This window comes from Urtica dioica, chromosome 7 (assembly GCF_054948205.1).
Source record: "Urtica dioica subsp. dioica isolate 48M chromosome 7, U.dioica_male_clone48M_v1_H2, whole genome shotgun sequence".
Classification (NCBI taxonomy): Eukaryota; Viridiplantae; Streptophyta; class Magnoliopsida; order Rosales; family Urticaceae; genus Urtica; species Urtica dioica.
In genome coordinates this window covers 24,385,627-24,403,589 of record NC_142762.1, presented here as the reverse complement: position 1 = coordinate 24,403,589, position 17,963 = coordinate 24,385,627, and the positions used below count along the sequence as shown (strand labels likewise).

General features: G+C 36.6%; 2 protein-coding genes and 1 pseudogene across 2 annotated transcripts in view; 1 reads left to right on the top strand and 2 right to left on the bottom strand.

Moving 5' to 3' along the window:
* LOC149390499 (uncharacterized) overlaps positions 1-1,263 on the bottom strand; it is a 1,422-nt gene extending 159 nt beyond the window's left edge. The window contains exons 1-2 of the mRNA XM_089619786.1: positions 1,200-1,263; positions 1-287 (exon numbers count right to left, since the gene is read on the bottom strand). The exon at positions 1-287 is cut by the window's left edge and continues 159 nt beyond it. Of these exons, the coding sequence (XP_089475912.1) occupies positions 1-287; positions 1,200-1,263 (351 nt within the window). The remainder of the gene's footprint in view (positions 288-1,199) is intronic.
* Positions 1,264-3,700: 2,437 nt separating this feature from the next.
* NDPK1 (nucleoside diphosphate kinase) lies at positions 3,701-5,051 on the bottom strand. Its single transcript, XM_089619569.1, has 4 exons — positions 4,836-5,051; positions 4,508-4,556; positions 4,132-4,363; positions 3,701-4,032 (listed from the first exon to the last, which is right to left on the bottom strand). Exons 1-4 carry the CDS (start codon positions 4,884-4,886, stop codon positions 3,918-3,920), a joined length of 447 nt encoding a protein of 148 aa, XP_089475695.1. The 5' UTR covers positions 4,887-5,051; the 3' UTR covers positions 3,701-3,917.
* An 11,493-nt stretch (positions 5,052-16,544) lies between these two features.
* LOC149390497 (uncharacterized) lies at positions 16,545-17,607 on the top strand (annotated as a pseudogene).
* Positions 17,608-17,963: the final 356 nt, after the last annotated feature.

Here is a 17,963-nt window from a genome sequence, read left to right as displayed (position 1 = left end):
GAGACGAACTTTGTCATATTGCTCAATTGAACCCCTAATCCCAGCAGATACTTTGGTCTTTATGAACATAACGCAGAGGCGATTAGATCGCTCCCACTTTTCATAAAGATCAACCTGATCTGGGGTACTCTCCTCAGTAATTGAGGGAGGTTCAGGCTTCCTTATGGCATAGTCAATATCCATCCATCCTAATTGAAGGAGAACTCTCTCTTTCCAGACCTTAAAATTGTCCCCTTTGAGTTCAGGAACATCACATTTAACATCAGAGTAACCTACAGTTTGACTAGCTGCAATTTACAGAAATTAACATGCTTATTAAAATATGTTTTGAAGAAAATAACTATATCATGATTTACCAATGCAAAACATGTGTTACTCAATGAATCTAGAGACATAAAACTTGCCTCTCGGCTAAAGTTCTAATTCAATTAGATTCACACGATTATGATAAAACTGTCAAACTATGTTCCTTTTCCTAATACCTGTGGGTTAATTAAGAAATGTAATTTGATATTTTATCCTAATTAATCATACAAATATTATAAAATTCATGTGGGTAGATTTCATAATATAGCATATGATTAACCACAATTATTGTTTTATGTGACATTAATTCTAAATATACAATCTAAATTAATTAAAGATGTTGTGGCTATTCTTTAATTAATTAAGACCATATAAATCACAAACAATAATAAAGACTAAAATAAATAATATTGTGCTAGTCATTGCTAAATGTTATATGCATATTACAAAATAATAATAATAATAAATCGTTATATAACTTCTTAATTATTCTAACACAATATAAATTTAAAACTAAATATTTGCATACAGATTCTAAATAATGCAAATAAATTAATAACATGCATCAAAATATTTTATTTTCTATATAATATGACAATAAAGCTTATTCTTAATAAATAAAAATAAATTGATAAAGGTCCAACCAAAAAACAAATAATGAATCGTGCACATTCATCTTTTATTCTAAAACAGTGTATTATGCCTAATGCATATGTAACCACGTTGGGACCCTATGCACGTTCAAAAACCATCAGCTTAGTAGCAGGCCCAAACAACAGGCCCAATATAGCCTGATACAAAATAAAAATAAAATAAAACGACAGCTTCTTCACAACAAAACGACACAAACTGTCACAACCAAAAATGACATGTCGTTTTCAGTCGTCTTCAACCTCTAGATGGGTTATTTTCGACCCGGTTGAGACCCATGTGAAGATCCGATTCGTTCTCCCTCATTTTAGCACCGAATTGAGTGATTCAAAAGCCAAAAGAATCACAAAACAATTTTCTTAAAGATTTCCATAATAATATTAACATTTTGACGTAAAAAAAACGTAAAACACAAACACACAAGAATATGGAAATTTTCAAAAACAAGGTAGAGGTCTTGTGGGGTTCTGATACCAAATGTTAGATATCTTTACACATACTAAAGGTGTTCTAGCAACATGAACACGTTAAAGCGGAAGCGAAAAAAGATCGGTTTACCTCCGACCATTGTTGTGTTTTTCCGGCGAGCTCCTGACTCCGTTTCCGGCGAGTTGCTTTGAGGATCTTCTAAACTCTCGCTCTCACCCTTAGATGGCGTTGGTATTCCGAATGTGTGAGTGAGTTTAGGGACCCCAAAACGTTTTATTTATAGCCTCATTGCCATCAATGAGAAAAATCACAATCCCACTATTGTGGGCAATTACTTGATTCTTGGGCATTTATTTGAGCTCGAATTTAGCAATTAATTACTTGGTCAATCTTAATATATATGGACCATAATAAGGAAAAGAATACTTCCTCATTACTGTTTCTCCAATCCCGCAAAAAGATCATTCCCTGCATGCTCAAGGTCCTGAACCAAGTGAGATAAATCTACCTCGAGATCTTTGGTTGAGAAGGGGGATTGATTTTCCATCATGCACTCGTGTCGAGAGATGGAAAAGTGTGAGAGAGCACGTGCACTTGTGAAAAATAAGTGAGCTATGACTTCTATTTATAGCAACATAGAGGAAGAGGAAAAGTAAGATTCAAAAAGTAGGAACCCTACTCCTACTCCCACATGAAGGGAAAAGGAAACAAAGAAAAGATGAAAAAAGCCCCACATGGTCATCCTTACTAGGGATGTCATTTTTACCCGAAACCCGTTAGCCCGTCCGTTACCCAGTCTTAACGGGTCGGGTAATACCCGTTCAAAATGAGTTAACGGGCTAACGGGTATTACCCGTTAGTATTTTAGCGGGTACGGGTCGGGTAGCGAAAATGTTAAACCCGCCCCGTTAACCCGCTAACCCGTCCGTTAATTATTTTTATGGAAAAAAACTAGATATATTTTTTTTAAGAAAACATTAGATTACATCATAATGAGTAGGTTGTTGTTTTGATTCTTATTAAAAATTATTTTTTATTTTTTTTAAACGGGTTAACGGGTTAGCGGGTGCTCAATTTTGGCACCCGTCACCCGGCGGGTATACCCGTTACCCGCCCCGTTGGGAAAACCGGGTTAACGAGTACGGGTTAACGAGTATTTTAATAGGCGGGTACGGGTACCGGTATTGGTGTACCCGCTAAAACCCGTACCCGTTGCCATTCCTAATCCTTACACATGTGTGCGCAAGCCCATTTGCGAGCACACGCGCACTTGGCACACCGCACCACCCCAATGTGCGGCTCCGCGCTCTCCATAAAATGCGTTCAGAGGCCCTCCTCAGCCTCCACATCCACTATAAATACCTCTCCTCAGAGAAGGTCAAGTACACACTTTTTCTCTAGTGAACACATTCATTCTCTCTCAAGATTACTTGATTCTAGAGTTCTGAAACATTGCCGAGGACCCTCTGCATTCCGTGTTTTTTTTTTTTTTTTTTTTTTTTTTTTTTGTCGAGCACATCTTTCTAAAAATATTCAACTAACCAATATTGTCCCCCCACCTCACATAGCAATCAAACTAATGTTGTACGTCGGAGAGTGCGTCAGAGGCACTGTCTCTGCGCCCATCTAAGCTTGATTTTCCCTTCTTCTTATTCTCAGATCTCCGCGACGAGCGAAGAACACTTTCGAGTCACAAGAGCAGCAACTCGTGACTTCGAGTTCCCACACCTGGCTCAGGTATGGCCATTTGGTCCGGCCTTGGGTCAACCGTCCGAAGCTTTAAATTGTTTTTCAATTTCATGCGACAACATATACCAAATTTGGTAAAAAATGTTTGGGTTTATAAGGGTGATCCAATTTTATAGAGGCCCAAGGATTGAGGGAAGCCAAATCCACCACACACGCCCGTGTCGTCGCCATTGTCCATCCGGTCAGTCGGTTGGGCGGGTCGGGATGGATTGGGCTTGGGCCTCATTCCTGAAATTTTTTCTTTCGATTTTACATTTATTATATAATAAAAAAAAATTGGTATCAAACAATTTTTGCTACGGTTTGAATGAGACATTAACGTGCACATGAACGTTTTTGGTCTTAATACCGTGCACTAATTGCAACGATTTGAATTGTTGTAATCGTACAATGAAGCCTGTGTGTTTTGTGTTTAAATGTGCTACAATGGACGAGCATTAAGGAGCCTTAATGGCTATAAACGTTGGCTGAAAGGATTGTCCCACCTTTATCCCCAACCTCCAAGTGTGCCTGACCAATTCGTTGGCTGATGACAAAAAAAAAATAGCAAGATAAAGAGATTCCATTCTCAAACCACAATTATACTTCCTTAATGCACATATAATCCATAGAAATTAAGCTTGAAAAGCGTATTGTTGTGGCAAGATAAACTCTTGTCAGCCTTATCTGTAAGCCATAATCAAAGTTGCACCCAAAACCAAAAACCAAACATGCTCAGCAGGAGGCAAAACCCCTACAACTCAACAAGACAACTAGAGACAGAGAGAGATCAGTCAAGGAATCTACTCATAGATCCAGCTGTGAGCGGTGCTCTTCCAGCTCACAACACCATCTGGGAACCAGAGCGCAATTTCTTTCCTAGCGCTCTCCACAGCGTCACTGCCGTGGATCACATTCCTGTTAATCCATAGATATTTTATTGTCAGATTTATATATTCTAGAAACATTGAATTACAAGTATGTGGGAAGGGAAAGCAGAGAGTGGTCATAATTTACCTTCCAATGTCAATAGCATAGTCACCACGAATGGTTCCCGGGGCAGACTCGGCCGGGTTTGTGGCTCCAATGATCTTCCTACCGGTGGCCACAACACCCTTTCCTTCCCAGACCATAGCGACAACTGGGCCCGAGATTATGTAATCAACCAAACCCATGAAAAAGGGCTTGGAAGAGAGGTCGGCGTAGTGAGTCTCAGCAAATGGACGGTCCACCGTTATAAACTTCAAACCTAAAACAATGATTAAAAAATAACGCTTCACTCGATTAACATCTGCACTTCTTCTATTGGAAACTGAAATATATGCTCTTGTAATCCTAATTCCAGGAAATAAGCTTTTTGACGAAACAGAACAAGAGTGAACAAAAAACTTGCCTCTCAATGTGAAACCCTTCTTTTCAAACCTTCCAATGATTTCACCGACCTAAAATATACGCGAAAACCTGAATTAGACTTGAGAGATTTTCAGCAGAGCACTGCAATCGCGTACTGATTGTGTCAAACAACATAGACATATTCTTAATTACAGAATTCAATCAAACTAGAAATCATTCATTTCTAGCATCTAAAAAGTTCTTAGCAGCCAGAAACCAGATCCGCACCAAAGTGAAACCAGAAAATGAAATCAAACACGACATGCAAAAAACGAAGGGGAAAAAAAAGACAAGGCCTTTGAACTGAGAACTGTGATAGAAATACATACAAGTCCTCTTTGGACACCATCGGGCTTGATCATGATGAAAGTCTGCTCCATTTTCGACCCCTTTGACGTCTTAAAAAAAAAATCTCAGAGAATAACAGCTGAACGAGTGTATATGAGTGAGTTCAAGATAGAAGAAGTGTATTTATACCCACTCTCTCTTTACTGAAACCCTAGCCCTAGTCTCTCTCTTTTCTACCTTACGGAATATTATTCGGGAATATATTTCTCTTTAAATCTGGCACGGCTATTTTACCGAATATTAATAATACAAGAATATGAGATCCACTACTCCAATTTTGCCAAGAAGCCCAATTAGAAATTACTAACATGGGCGTGGTAGTTGGGCCCAACCAGGCCCATACTTGCAGTAGTAATGTTGCTGGGAAGAACTTGAAGTGAAATTACTCAAGCCACCTAACTTTTATACCTTTTTTCAAAAGTATCTTCGATTTTATTTTATTCTAAGAACGCCTCATTTTATTAAGAAAATGGCTCATTTTTTATAGTTTATTTAGATGTTTACCGTTTTATTATACTTAATTTTTTTTATATACTTTATAGTTTTTTTTTATATTTTTAAAATAAGTTTACATTTTATGCAATACTATTTGAAAATTAAAACAAATAAGGTAAATATGAAATTTTATAAAATTCAAGGCATTGATAGAACTTTATATTCTAATGACGTACTCATAGAATTTCCCTTAACTCAAAAAGGTGGGCGACTGCTGCATCATAGCTCAAGCGTAGTTTCTTTTCCAATTCTTGCAGAAATTGTTTAGGGAAATTGTCGACTAGTAGTAACTTTGATACTTAGAACTAAAATAGTAGTAATTATGTTTTTGGACATTTTTACTAATAACTGTTCTCAAGTTCAAGTTCAAGTTCTTCTAGTAAGCAGAGCTCACAAGAAGGTATTTTCATTGACACTATCAATTAATGGACATCCTCAATTCATAGATTGCAAAAAACCATAATGTTCTAGGAATCGATGTTTTAAACCTTCACTTATGTGATGGCTTTGATCCTAGATTTTTTTTTTTTACAAAAAATTAGATAACTAACCAATTAAAACGTTTGGAATTACTATATAATCAACGGTTCATAAATTTTAGGTAAATAATCACAAACATGACGTGATATTCATGGTTTACCCTTTCATTGAAATTAAATGATGAGGTATTTACGTCAATTTACGAGTGTAAATACATGAACGTGATTATTTACCTAAAATTTATGAAACGTTAAATATATAACAATATTAAAATGTAAATATAAATATATATACCTAATAGACCTTTGCTTTTATCAATCTTTCCATTTATGCCTGGTCACTCATTCCATGCATCGAAAATGTGTTTCACGGTCTTGGATTATTTACTAGAAATTTGGAAGTTCTATTTATTTAGATCTAGTTTGAATCGCAATCTCTAAAGAGGTGATGGATTTTGGTGGATGAATATATTGTGAAGATGTGAGGACTAGCTAATTCTTTAAGATAACTTAATGAGATCTTTGGTATTCTGTACAATCTAGGCTGCTATTTTTGTTAAGAGTATGAATCTCTAGTGATCAATTTGACCTTGCTACATGACAAAATCACTATAAATAGGTTTAAATTATGCTCCAATCACAGGAGATGCTATTCATGTTTAAATTACATGCAAAATTTTAAGAAAACCATTTGATATAATAATTATAACGGAAATTCAAAAAAGTTTTCTATTTTTTGAAACATACATGCATGATATTTAAAAATGAGACATAGCCTTTTTAGATTTGAGTTTGAACCTTTGGATTCTTGATCTCCTTCTTTCTCATGTCTCCTTCTTGATCTTGAAACAGCAATTACAAAAGAATCATCAACTATAACAAGAAAATCTGTGTTTGATTTATGTGCCGGCACTGATGAGTGCATATACGTACAAATATTCTTTACTCGGGCAAGAATCTAGCGATTTCTCAAGTGTATATGAATGTTATTTGGTGTTTTTATAGTGAATTTCAGGTTTTGTGTGCATAATTGAGTATCGAGATGTCATGAGGATCATTTAGAAGAAATCGAAAGTCAAAACGAAATTTTTTTAGTAAAGTCAACGAATATTGGAGTTGGTGAACTCTCCAGCGCGGCGCGCTAGTCTTCAGCGCGCCGCGGTGAATCATCCAAGATAGAACGTGCTCAAATGCGTCCACAAGCACACCGCACCAAGGACGCGCAAAGGCAATTTTCGAAGAAGTTCCGTTACCTTTCGTCTTGGCGTGTCGCGCCAACTACTAAGCGCGTCGCGCTAACTATTCAGCTCACCGGGCTAACTATTCAGCGCGCTGGACCAACTCCCAAATCAACAATGTTAATTACCCAATTTTTTACGTCTTTGAGCCTTTGGATCCATTCGAAAGGTCTATATTGCTCCGAAAACACCCCTTGACCTATATATTTGACCTTGTAACCTCAAAAACACATCTTTCCCTTTCTTTTAGTTTATCTTATTTGGTTGTTTTTTAGAGCTTTTGCAGAAAAGAAAAAGTATTCTTCGACAGAATTGACAATCCGACGAGTCTCTCGACCTCAATTTCTCTCGTTCTTCTTTCTTATCTTCTTTGATTTCATTTGTTGTTTTTGATTATTGTTGAACCTTGGTCTATTTAATATGAATTCGTTTTTCTTTTCAATGTTGATTTTATTGCTTTCAATTATTATTTAATGTTTAATTTTGTTTTTGAATTTTTTCAGAGGCTAGATTTTTATGGGGCTGCGTTGTAGTCCGTGCCAACACTAACGCGTTGGTGATTCTCTTATATTTGCTATTGCTCGTTTCTGAATATGTTTGCTTGATATAGTTGTGCTTAATGCTAGTTCATTGATAAGCTACATTTGAATTATTGTTTAGGATCGTTTGCTTATTGAGAGAGAGAGAGAGGAAATTATTATGCTTTTGCTATAACCATCATGATCGAACTAGATAAGTAGAAAACTCTAGGCGAAAATGCAATCATTTGAATTTTTGTGTCTTTATACATATGATTATTTTAATAGGATTAGAAACCGAGAGTATAATAATTCGTCAATTGTATATGTTTGCTAGAGCACTCGAGAGATTGGTAACATAGGAACAAGTCTGTACAATAGACAATATATGGAAAAGTTGATGTATTCGGGTTGTGGTGAAATCGTGACCCTGCTTTTCTCTTTGATTAAACTCGTTTGATTGTTTTCTTTATTTTATTTAATTTCGGTAGTCGTTTAAAACTATCTCCCATTCACTTTGGAATCAATTCCCGTCGGCTAAAGAAGTCGTTAAAATTACTAGTCTTCGTGGGATCGATACTCATACTTCACGTACACTATATTACTTGGGCGACACGTTCGCTAGCGTGTGCGATTTATTCGCAACATGTTTTTGGCGCCATTGCCAGAGACTAGTTTAGTTTCAGCGAAAGAATTGCTAGTTCTTGCAATTTGATTTTTTTTTTTTCTTTCTAACTTTTGTGTTCACTTTTTTCTTTTGAAGATGCATGCGAAAGGACGGTCCATCGACGCTTCTTTTGTTAGATCCCAAGATAGAAAAAAACTTGCAAAAAGAATCGGAAATAAGCCAAAACAAAAGAGATGAGAGACGCGTTGAAGACTCTCTTTGAGTACGGTTTGCCACCGACTGACACGACGCAAACGGCCATTGTGGTCCCGGTCATTGGGGGGAACCAAAACTTTGAGATCAAGAGGGGAGTGATCCATATGGTTCAACAAGCCCAACTAGCGGGGCTGCCCACCAAAGACCCCCCAAGATCATCTCACCAACTTTGTCGAGATGAGCAACACACGTCACCGATATTGGCTGACTTGCGCACAAAGTTCATCTCCGAATTCTCCCCCTTTGAGAAGATGCACCGAAGACATCACTACATGGGCTGACTTGCATATAAAGTTCATCTCCGAATTCTTTCCCTTTGAGAGATGCCCCGAAGAAGCCGCGAGATCCAATCGTTCGCATAATACGAGTGGGAGTCGCTACGAGGCATGGATGCGCTTTAAAGAGCTTGAGCGAAAGTGTCCCAACCACGGCATCCAAGGGTGGATTATGGTGCAAATTTTCAACGGCATCCTCTCACCATTATTGTGCACTCTCGTCAACACCGTCTCAGTAAGGTCTTTCTTCTAAAAGACCGAGGAGGAAACTCATACCATATTTGAGGAGCTCACCTACAATAACGACCAATGGCCCTCATAGCGAAAAATCGTGAAGAAAGATCCAATCACACCAGAGATGAAATTGATGAAAGCGTCTGCTCTACTTCACCGTAGCCCCATTCTGCAGCGATGAACTCCTCTATGAACAATTTTATTAAAAAAGACAATAACTACTCTAAAAAGAGTTAGTATTACCCAATTTTCTTTAAAAAAAATAATAAAAAAAAAAAAAATCATTCTGCGAGCTACGCTGCACTGCAATGACCTAATGAGCTGTCAGCTGTGCTGACTTGCTGCAGACTGTTAACACTTAAAAAGTATTTTCTATAAAAGGAAATAAAAAGTCACTAATTTTATATATTCTTTTACAATTTGTGTCATTTCACAACTAAAACTACCTAATGGAAAATTGCGATGAGCCGAACATGTGATATATCCCAAAATATTATCACGAGCTAATTAGTTATCCACTACGCTAATCAATCCACACACTGATGTATCATAGCATTGAGATTTGTGAGTATATTTTGATGAACCTACCGACAGATTTGAATTTTGAAGTTCACAACATTACATAATATATACGCATAGGGTAAGCTTATATTTTTAATAATGTATCCACCTGGGCTTTAAGTTGAAGAGCGTAGCGGGTCCAAACACAATTGTATTAGTCAACCAAAAAAGCGTTCACATTATAACAGAGAGAATAAACAGGACACAAGTTTGAAAATTTATATAGCAAGGTTAATGCGGAGGTGTGTGTATGCTTGCGCTACGAATGTGCAATATAGTTGGTGACGATAGTTTAGTCTCACCTTTTAATGTGAGAGATTATTTTCAATTTTTTTTTTCTTTAGGATTATAAAATATAACAGTACAGAAGGACCAGAAATGTAAGCGATGAAACTGGCTATAGGCAAAATTTAAAAAAAAAAAAAAAAAAAAAAAAAAGTGATGAAAAACTGGCTGCTTTTTTTTTCTTGCCTGAGACAACACGGACCCACCAAATATCCGATGAGTCCCTCGCTATGTGTCATCATGACATTTTAGAAGACTTTAGGACTTGATTAGAAGGCCATGATTGTTACATGGAATTCAGCATTTGTATTACCTCTCTCTCTCTCTCTCTCTCTCGTTTTGGAACCATTATTCATTACACTTTTGAATCGTGAATTCGTAATCATCAAAATGTGCGAGCCTAGGCAAATTTACTCTCGTTCTCTCTTTTTATTTTTATTTTTTTTTCCTTTTTGTAACATGTTTTTTTTTTTTTTTTTTAAGCTAAATCGGTTTCTTAGTAAGCATTGAATAGATGACTAATTCTTTTTCGTTCGTAATATCGACATCACAAGCAAATACTGAATAGTAATAATTGTTTCTGGTAGCTAATTTTTATATTTTATCGTAATAATAACATTATTTAAAAATTTTAGTGTTTTTGAGTTTTAATTCTTGATGTCTACAAATTTTGTAAAAAATTGTTTATTGTTTTGGACTCTCTTTAATTTTATTTATTTTTACGATGTCATTTGTAAGGAAAATAACTTATTAGTGTTTAAAAAAAATGCTATCTTAAAAATATTGTACCTTAATCGTTATTTTGTAATTTTTACAATAATAATATTGATATTTTAGTAAACTTTGCTAAATTAAAATTTGACTATTACTGACCCACGAGTCTAAAATTGAGGAAAACCACTCCTACAAAATCTTATAAAATTGAGGAAAAGCACTCTCAAAAAAAAAAAAAAAATCAAATAAACTAACCGAAAACAATTAACTCATTCATAACTTAATCCTCTATTTCAGATTTTAATATTGGTTAATATATGTTGAGATATGTATTGGTTAATATCAATTGGCAAACATGAAGGAAAGCGCCCTAGCGAAATAAGAGAACATATTACTCAACAATATTTATATGTGAAATTACTTAACGTGAATAAGACGATTGTTCAACTAGTGGGTGAAACAACTTGTTGAACAATTGATTGTTTTTAGTAAGATTAATTCAAACAACAACCAAACAAACAGTCAGCGAGAAAGCAATAAAAGATACAAAGACATTTGGTAATCCTATTTGGTGATAAAGCACCTACTCAACGTACTGATACGTCCGTTGGTGAAAAACAATCCACTATCTCAATAGTCAAAGGTAAATAATTTAGGTTTGCAGACTCTCTCTCAAACACCTACGTCTTTGGCTTCTCCAATGGATGGAAATCTGAGCTCCTTCTCTCTTTCACCCAATTCTCTCCCGAAAATTGATAAGCACGCCAATGCAAAACACTCAATTACAAACTGTGCACAAATAAAGATACATCAGTTGCAAGCACCAAGAATTACTTATCGATGAAGATCTCCAAGGCAGAGAGACTAGTTCAAGGTTTAAGGCGGCGTGGATTTACCTAACATAAAAGTGATTAACCTAATGCTGCTCACAAAGAGCTTTATTAGGTTAACACAAAATCTCTCGCGAATCTATTATTCTCATAAACCAAATATCCAAGAATATCTCACCATAATATTCATAACTGCAAACAAGATATTTTTAGTCATATTCGAGCGAGAGAAAGTGACTTTAAGTAACTCGGGCCTTGAACAACTTCTTAGACTTGTCTTGAACAACTTAAACAAAATTGTTTTGTCAAACTAAATCATGGTATTGTCGCTCGTTCTCGGACAACGATGTAGAGACTCACACGGTTCGACGCAAGGCCGGACCATGTGGTCGTGCTCAAGCCTAAGAGTCCCAAACTCGGTATCCCGAGTTCTTCCCTAGTTGTAAGTGCTCTTCCACATACACCAAGGTGTTCTGAAAAGGGAAAGAAAGGTGAACTAAAAAGAGAAAACATAGGGGGTTACATCTGTTTGGGGTTACATCTGTTTACTTCTCTGACGCTCAACAATAGGAGGATTGAGGTGGAAGAATAGATAGTTTAGTGTTTAGGTCAAATATGAGTGAAACAAGCTTTTTAGAGGTTCGGTAGCGTTTCAAGGCTCAAAATTTGAATTACCTTTATTCTTGGGTCGAGGACCCTATTTATAAAGTTGGAGGAGCTTCCCTGGACGAGGAGGCTTGCTGGACGTGCCTCATGGTCGAGTGACTGGTCGGTTGGATGTATGGGAGCCGAGTGGCCAACTGGTCGTGTAGCTGTGTGGTCGCGCGTCTGGGAGCTGACCGGTCAACTGTCCGTGTGGCCGTGCGATCGCACGCCTGAGAGCCGAGCAACCAACTGTCCGTGTGGCCGTGTGTCCCAGAGCTGACCAATCGGCCGATCGATCATACCTGAGCAGCGGGCCTTGGATTGAGCCCACTTGCGGTCGATCTGTCGAGCCATTCCAGAGGCTCAGAATGGATGGAAGATATTAGCCCTCCTGGGTTTATTGCTTACTGGAGCTCGGCAGTAGACTCGGAACAATTTTGGAGATTTGGTGCATGGTGAAGAGGCGACTTTTGTGCGTCGCGAGGGACAGCTCTATTAGGAATTCTTGTCCTCGAGAGATAATAAATAAATGATTACTAAATAAAATAATGGTTTACTTTATTAGCATCATATGATTATTGGGTTTAGGTCTGAAGATCAGAATCAATAGCAACTATCACCCATAGCCTCCGTATTAAACTGAGTGATGTGTTGGGCACTTGTTTTTATGGCGGTGTTGCTAAAACATGGTCGATGACTGATACATGCCTTGAAAGCTTTATCTAAAGACATATATGTGGAACACTAATGAAGGTTGATCACGACGTGCGAGCATTCTGCACTTGTGGTAAGTGTATGACCCGGAAAGACTTTGGTTGTAGAAGTGTCGTTTAAGTACCGTTACGACACACTAACCGGGATCGCTATGATGGTCACAGTGAGACTTGATCTAAATCCTAAAGTGATCATGGACACTGGATCATGTTACTAAACTCTTTGACTCATTCGCTAAAAGGCTACTATCATGCTAATCAAAGCTTATGTCTTGGAGATTCGGAGCATGATTCGAATGGGAAGTAGTTGAAATCTAGCCTTCCTAAAAGAAGGTCAATGTTCACTTACCTAAGGGTTGATTCCAGAACCGATAGATTGTCGGCACTTCCGAAGTGTGTACGTTCGGAAGAATCTTTCGCTGGGCAAGCAACATTACTTAGGGTATATATGTATCACGAAAGGTATAACGAAGTAATTGACCGTTCTCGATACCGGTTGAACTTGGAGGATCTTGATCACGTACTGACTAGATCGGTGGACACTTGTCACGATGAGTAAATATAATTCTAGTATAAAGGAGAATCCAGTCTTGACATACCTAAATGGAGTCTGACTAAGATTAGACAAATTGATGTGGAAAAGAGAAATGACTTTTTCATCTTTTCGTCAGATTTGTTAAGCTTCTATTACTAGGTACATAGTCCCCGATTCGGCTTCGATAAGAAGAATAAAGAACCTCTAATAATAATGTGTTTCATTATTATAATCTCACTAGCTGTAATTGTGATTGACAACATCAATTATGAAATATGGGTATTTGCATAATTAAATAATTATTTATGGTAGTATTAATTATTTATTATTTGATCAAGTAACTAATTAATCAATTACTTATTTGTTTATTGTTGGACCAAGTAAATAAATAATTAATTGAGTTTTAAGAAATTGGGCCTTGCACTAAATAAGGTGGATGAATTTTAGGGTTACGGACATTGAAATTTGTGCCAAAACCCCTTGGTCGTGTGCCATAAAAATTGTCCATGCCATATTGGTAGTTACCAGTATGTTTTCTTTAGTTGTTTAAATAACAATTATTTAGCCATATAAGCCACGTAACATAAGCGTTTGCGTTTTAGTCAACGTTTTGTAAATTTTTCGTAAATAGCCAAAATATTTCATAAATAGCATAAAATATGCCGTAACCAACGTTATTTACACATATTTATTAGAAATTTACTCTGTGTTTTTTTTTATCATTTTGATAGTGTAAATAGATTTACGTGGCTATTTACCAAAAATTAACGAAACGTTGGTTATTTGAAAATTTCTAACGTTTCATATGGTTAGATAGTCGCTGGATCCTTTATATAAATGAGAGAGAAAAATATTTAAAAGGAAATAAGACATTGTCCTTGATTCTCTTTCATGAAAATGGGGAGAGAATAGAAATAAGATATTGTTCTTTATTCTCTCTCATGAATATTATGAGAGAATAATATTTAAAATGAGATAAGCTATTGTTCTTTATTCTCTCTCATGAATATTAATGAGAATAATATTTAAAAAAAAATAAGATATTGTCATTTATTCTCTCTCATGAAAGAATAATATTTAAAATGAAATAAGATATTTCCTTTATTCTCTCATTAATATTCTCTAATTAAACAGGAAATAAAATCCCTAGATATTGATCTGATGGGTAAGAGAGAAAGTAGGATTCATGAGATAAGATCCAATGACCAAACTTAGATTCACTAGTGTGAACACAATAAAAGGGAATAATATATTTTGGAAACTACCAAGAATATCTCCTTTCCACTACTATAAATAGGGGGTTCATGAGAAGAGAAAAACACACTTCTGTGCATTCAGAAAACTCGACAACGAGGCTCTCCCTGTCTCTCTTGGCCGATTCTCTCTCTCTCTCTCTCTCTCTACACCTTGGAATTGCTCTATTCCGTTCTTAGAAAATAAGAGTGAGATATTGAAACAATATTTGTTAAGTGATCATGTGAGATTAAAGAGTGTGGTCACACGCCGTATTTCTTTATTCATCCTGAGATTACGTTTCGGAAGACTACGGTGTCATCAAGAGGAGTACGAGGATCTGAAAGCTTGAAGAAGGAAATCAAGACGTTCAAGGACGAGGATCTGAAAGCCTGAAGAAGGAGACCAAGCCGTTTGAAGACGGATTGTGAAAGCTAGAAGTTTCTATTTGTGAGCCCAATCCGTAAGTTCTCTATGAACCTTGTTCTTTGATCTTATTGGTTGCTTGACATGTTTGAATACTTTCATTAATTAATTAATAAAGTAAATCTAGATCTTGTTAGATAACCATCCTCTTAATTAGCTCTTGTTAGTGTAATTAATTTATTCCGCAACTTATATGGTTATTAAGGTGAGCACATAATCCCGACGAGTTGTATTGGAGCGATTATTCGTGTCCGATACTCCCCTCGTCACCAACAATTGGTATTGGAGAGATTGTTCGTGTCTGATATCGCCCCTGTATTCTGCAACAAGTGATATTAGAGCGATTGTTTATGTGTGATATCCTACGTGTTTCACCAACAAGTGGTATCAGAGCGATTGTTTGTGTCTGATACAACTCGTTCATTCCCAACAAGTGATATCAGAGCTAGATGATTTACTTTATTGATCGATTCGTTCATGTCATTAATTTTAAATGGTTTGATATTGATTTATTTTTGGGACATAGATATGGGCCCATATTCTATCCATGAACCAATTTGATATTGGGTTCGTCTCTTTTTATTTATAAAGAGTCAAATAAGATAGATCAAACCGAATCAAACAATGCTTGCTTATTATGCTTGTTTATTTAATTACTTTGCCATGCTTGATATAACTTAGAACTTGTTTCGTGGGTTATCATGGGCTTTCATTCATTTGAAATTATCTAATATGATTAGGATAGTTAATTAATGAATGAGTTGAACGGATCGGAAAGGTTTGTCACCAAGCCGATAAGAGGCTAAGCTGGAGGGTTAATAAAAGACGATGTCTTCCCTCCCAACTGGAAGCTTTTCCGTGAAGGAATATTATTAGGATAATCAAGACTAGATGTCACGAAATTCCTAATAACTAAGATATATCGAAACTTCTGTTTTTAAGGGTATCTTAGATATACTCGAGTCTTTAATACGATTTAGTTAACTCAAGTGGATCACCTAGATTAATGTTAATGCTAGGAAAATTAAAATACTAAAAGTATATTGATTTTGTAAGGTCTCCAACATTAACACAACACCTCGAGGGTGGTCTTGCTCGCCTCGTGACCAGCGGTCTTTTAGACATGGTGGTCCATTCCCTTCGGAAGGTGTAAGCGCATTCCAATACCCAGGTTGTAAGCACATTACAATACCAAGGTTGTGTTTCTGACGATAGGTGGAGAAGTGGATCTCGTGTCTGGCCTAGGCTTTCCTAGCACACACGGGCTAAGCTTTGTCTGCTGAAATGTTGGGTCGACTAAAGTATTAGATGACCGGTGGTTGTCTCATATGGCCAACGATTTCTATTAAAATGGTAGTTAGTAAAGCATAGTTATGAATGTGCATGAACCACGATTGCTTTACTAATCCGAGATGGTCCTCATTTTTGCTAGGTGCACTCTGTTACCTCACTTTAGTGAAACGGACTGTGGCTATTGGTGAAATACCATGCAATATAAAAACTGGGTCTTTTTTGAGATTAGTATTTTTCCCCGTGCTTATGCATTATGTTTTATATTCTAAACTTTTTTTTATAGTTGTTTTTTTTTCATATTGCTAATAACTGCTGTTATAAATTGTAGTAATCATGCCGAACTCTATTATGGCATTGTTGTCGAAATACGTTCTCACTGGTGATAACTTCCCGAAATGGAAGTTGAACCTTAACATCCTACTAGTGAGTGAAAGCATACGCTTTATCCTCACTGAAGAGATACCTCTATTTCCTGCTCCTAATGCCTCCAAGAACTTAATGGAGGATTATGACAAGTGGGTAATGGCTAAATACAAAACTATGGCCTACATGCTCGCGAGCATATCTGATGCATTGCGAACAAAAATGGAAGGGAAGGAGACTGCCGTGGAAATCCTTGACTCGCTGTAGGAAATGTTTGCGATGCAAAGCGAGCAAGCCCGCATAGAGCTCACCTGTAAGTGCACTAGCACTAGGATGGTTATGTGAACCACGGTGAGGGATCATGTCATGAAAATGACTAACTACTTCACCGAGGCTGAAATCCATGGGGTATAGATGGATGAGGTCACTCAGGTGGGAATAATCTTGAATTCCCTTTCGAGTGACTTCATACAGTTCACATCCAACTATATCATGAATAAGTTGAGTTATGGACTGTGTCAGCTATTGAATGAATTACAGACTTTCGAGTCTATCACTCGACATGGGAAGAACAAAGGGTCGGAAAATTATGCTAACAAGAGTTCATCTCAAATAACCAAGAAGAATTGGACTTCTGGTGCTGAGTCATCTAAGGCACGACCTAGTACCTCAAAGGGGAAAGCTCCAGGTAAGATGGAATGGAAAAACTTCAAAAAGAGTGGAAAAAAAAAAGAAAAGAAGCAAGAAAGCGTTGGTAAATGTCACCACTGCAACACTGAAGGCCATTGGCGAAGGCACTATCCTTTGTACTTGGCCGAGCTTGAGAAAAATAAGAAGAATGCTGATACAGTACTTTAAAATTCATGAATAAAGATATCCTAAAAATGTTTTTGAGGATAATTATTCATTAGCATACTTCTTCTCTTGTTGCATAGTAGATCTGATGGAGCACGCAAATGTTGATGAGCTTGATAAACAATGTCAGATTCAAGCCCGAGTTGTAGAGAAGCTGATGCTCCGTCTAAAGATCTAATTTCTTGTTAATTTATTTTTCATCTTTTGGATTGATATTTCAAACGCATTGATGTGTCTTTATCATCCGAGGTTTTCTGAACTGTAGCCTTTGTGGCTATTTCAGATAGGATGAATCTTTTCTTTTCTATTATACATTATGTTTTATATTTGATTATGAACACATGGTTGTGTCATATGAATATTATTCCCTCTTAGATTCTTGGAATGCAATTGAAGTTTTTATGATAATGTTTATGCATGAATGCCTTATGCTAAAAAAATGTGGATGTTATAGAGTATGAGGGACTTAGTGATCTGTTCAAACACTATATGTGAACGTTATAATGTTCTAGTAGTTATATCTCTGTTAGAAAT

Excerpts from the sequence above, each read along its gene's own strand:
- NDPK1 (XM_089619569.1), bottom strand. The coding sequence starts at position 4,886 with ATGGAGCAGACTTTCATCATGATCAAGCCCGATGGTGTCCAAAGAGGA. Across the intron at positions 4,557-4,835 it reads ATGGTGTCCAAAGAGGACTT|GTCGGTGAAATCATTGGAAG; the intron begins GTATGTATTTCT and ends CGTATATTTTAG. Across the intron at positions 4,364-4,507 it reads GAAGGGTTTCACATTGAGAG|GTTTGAAGTTTATAACGGTG; the intron begins GCAAGTTTTTTG and ends TCATTGTTTTAG.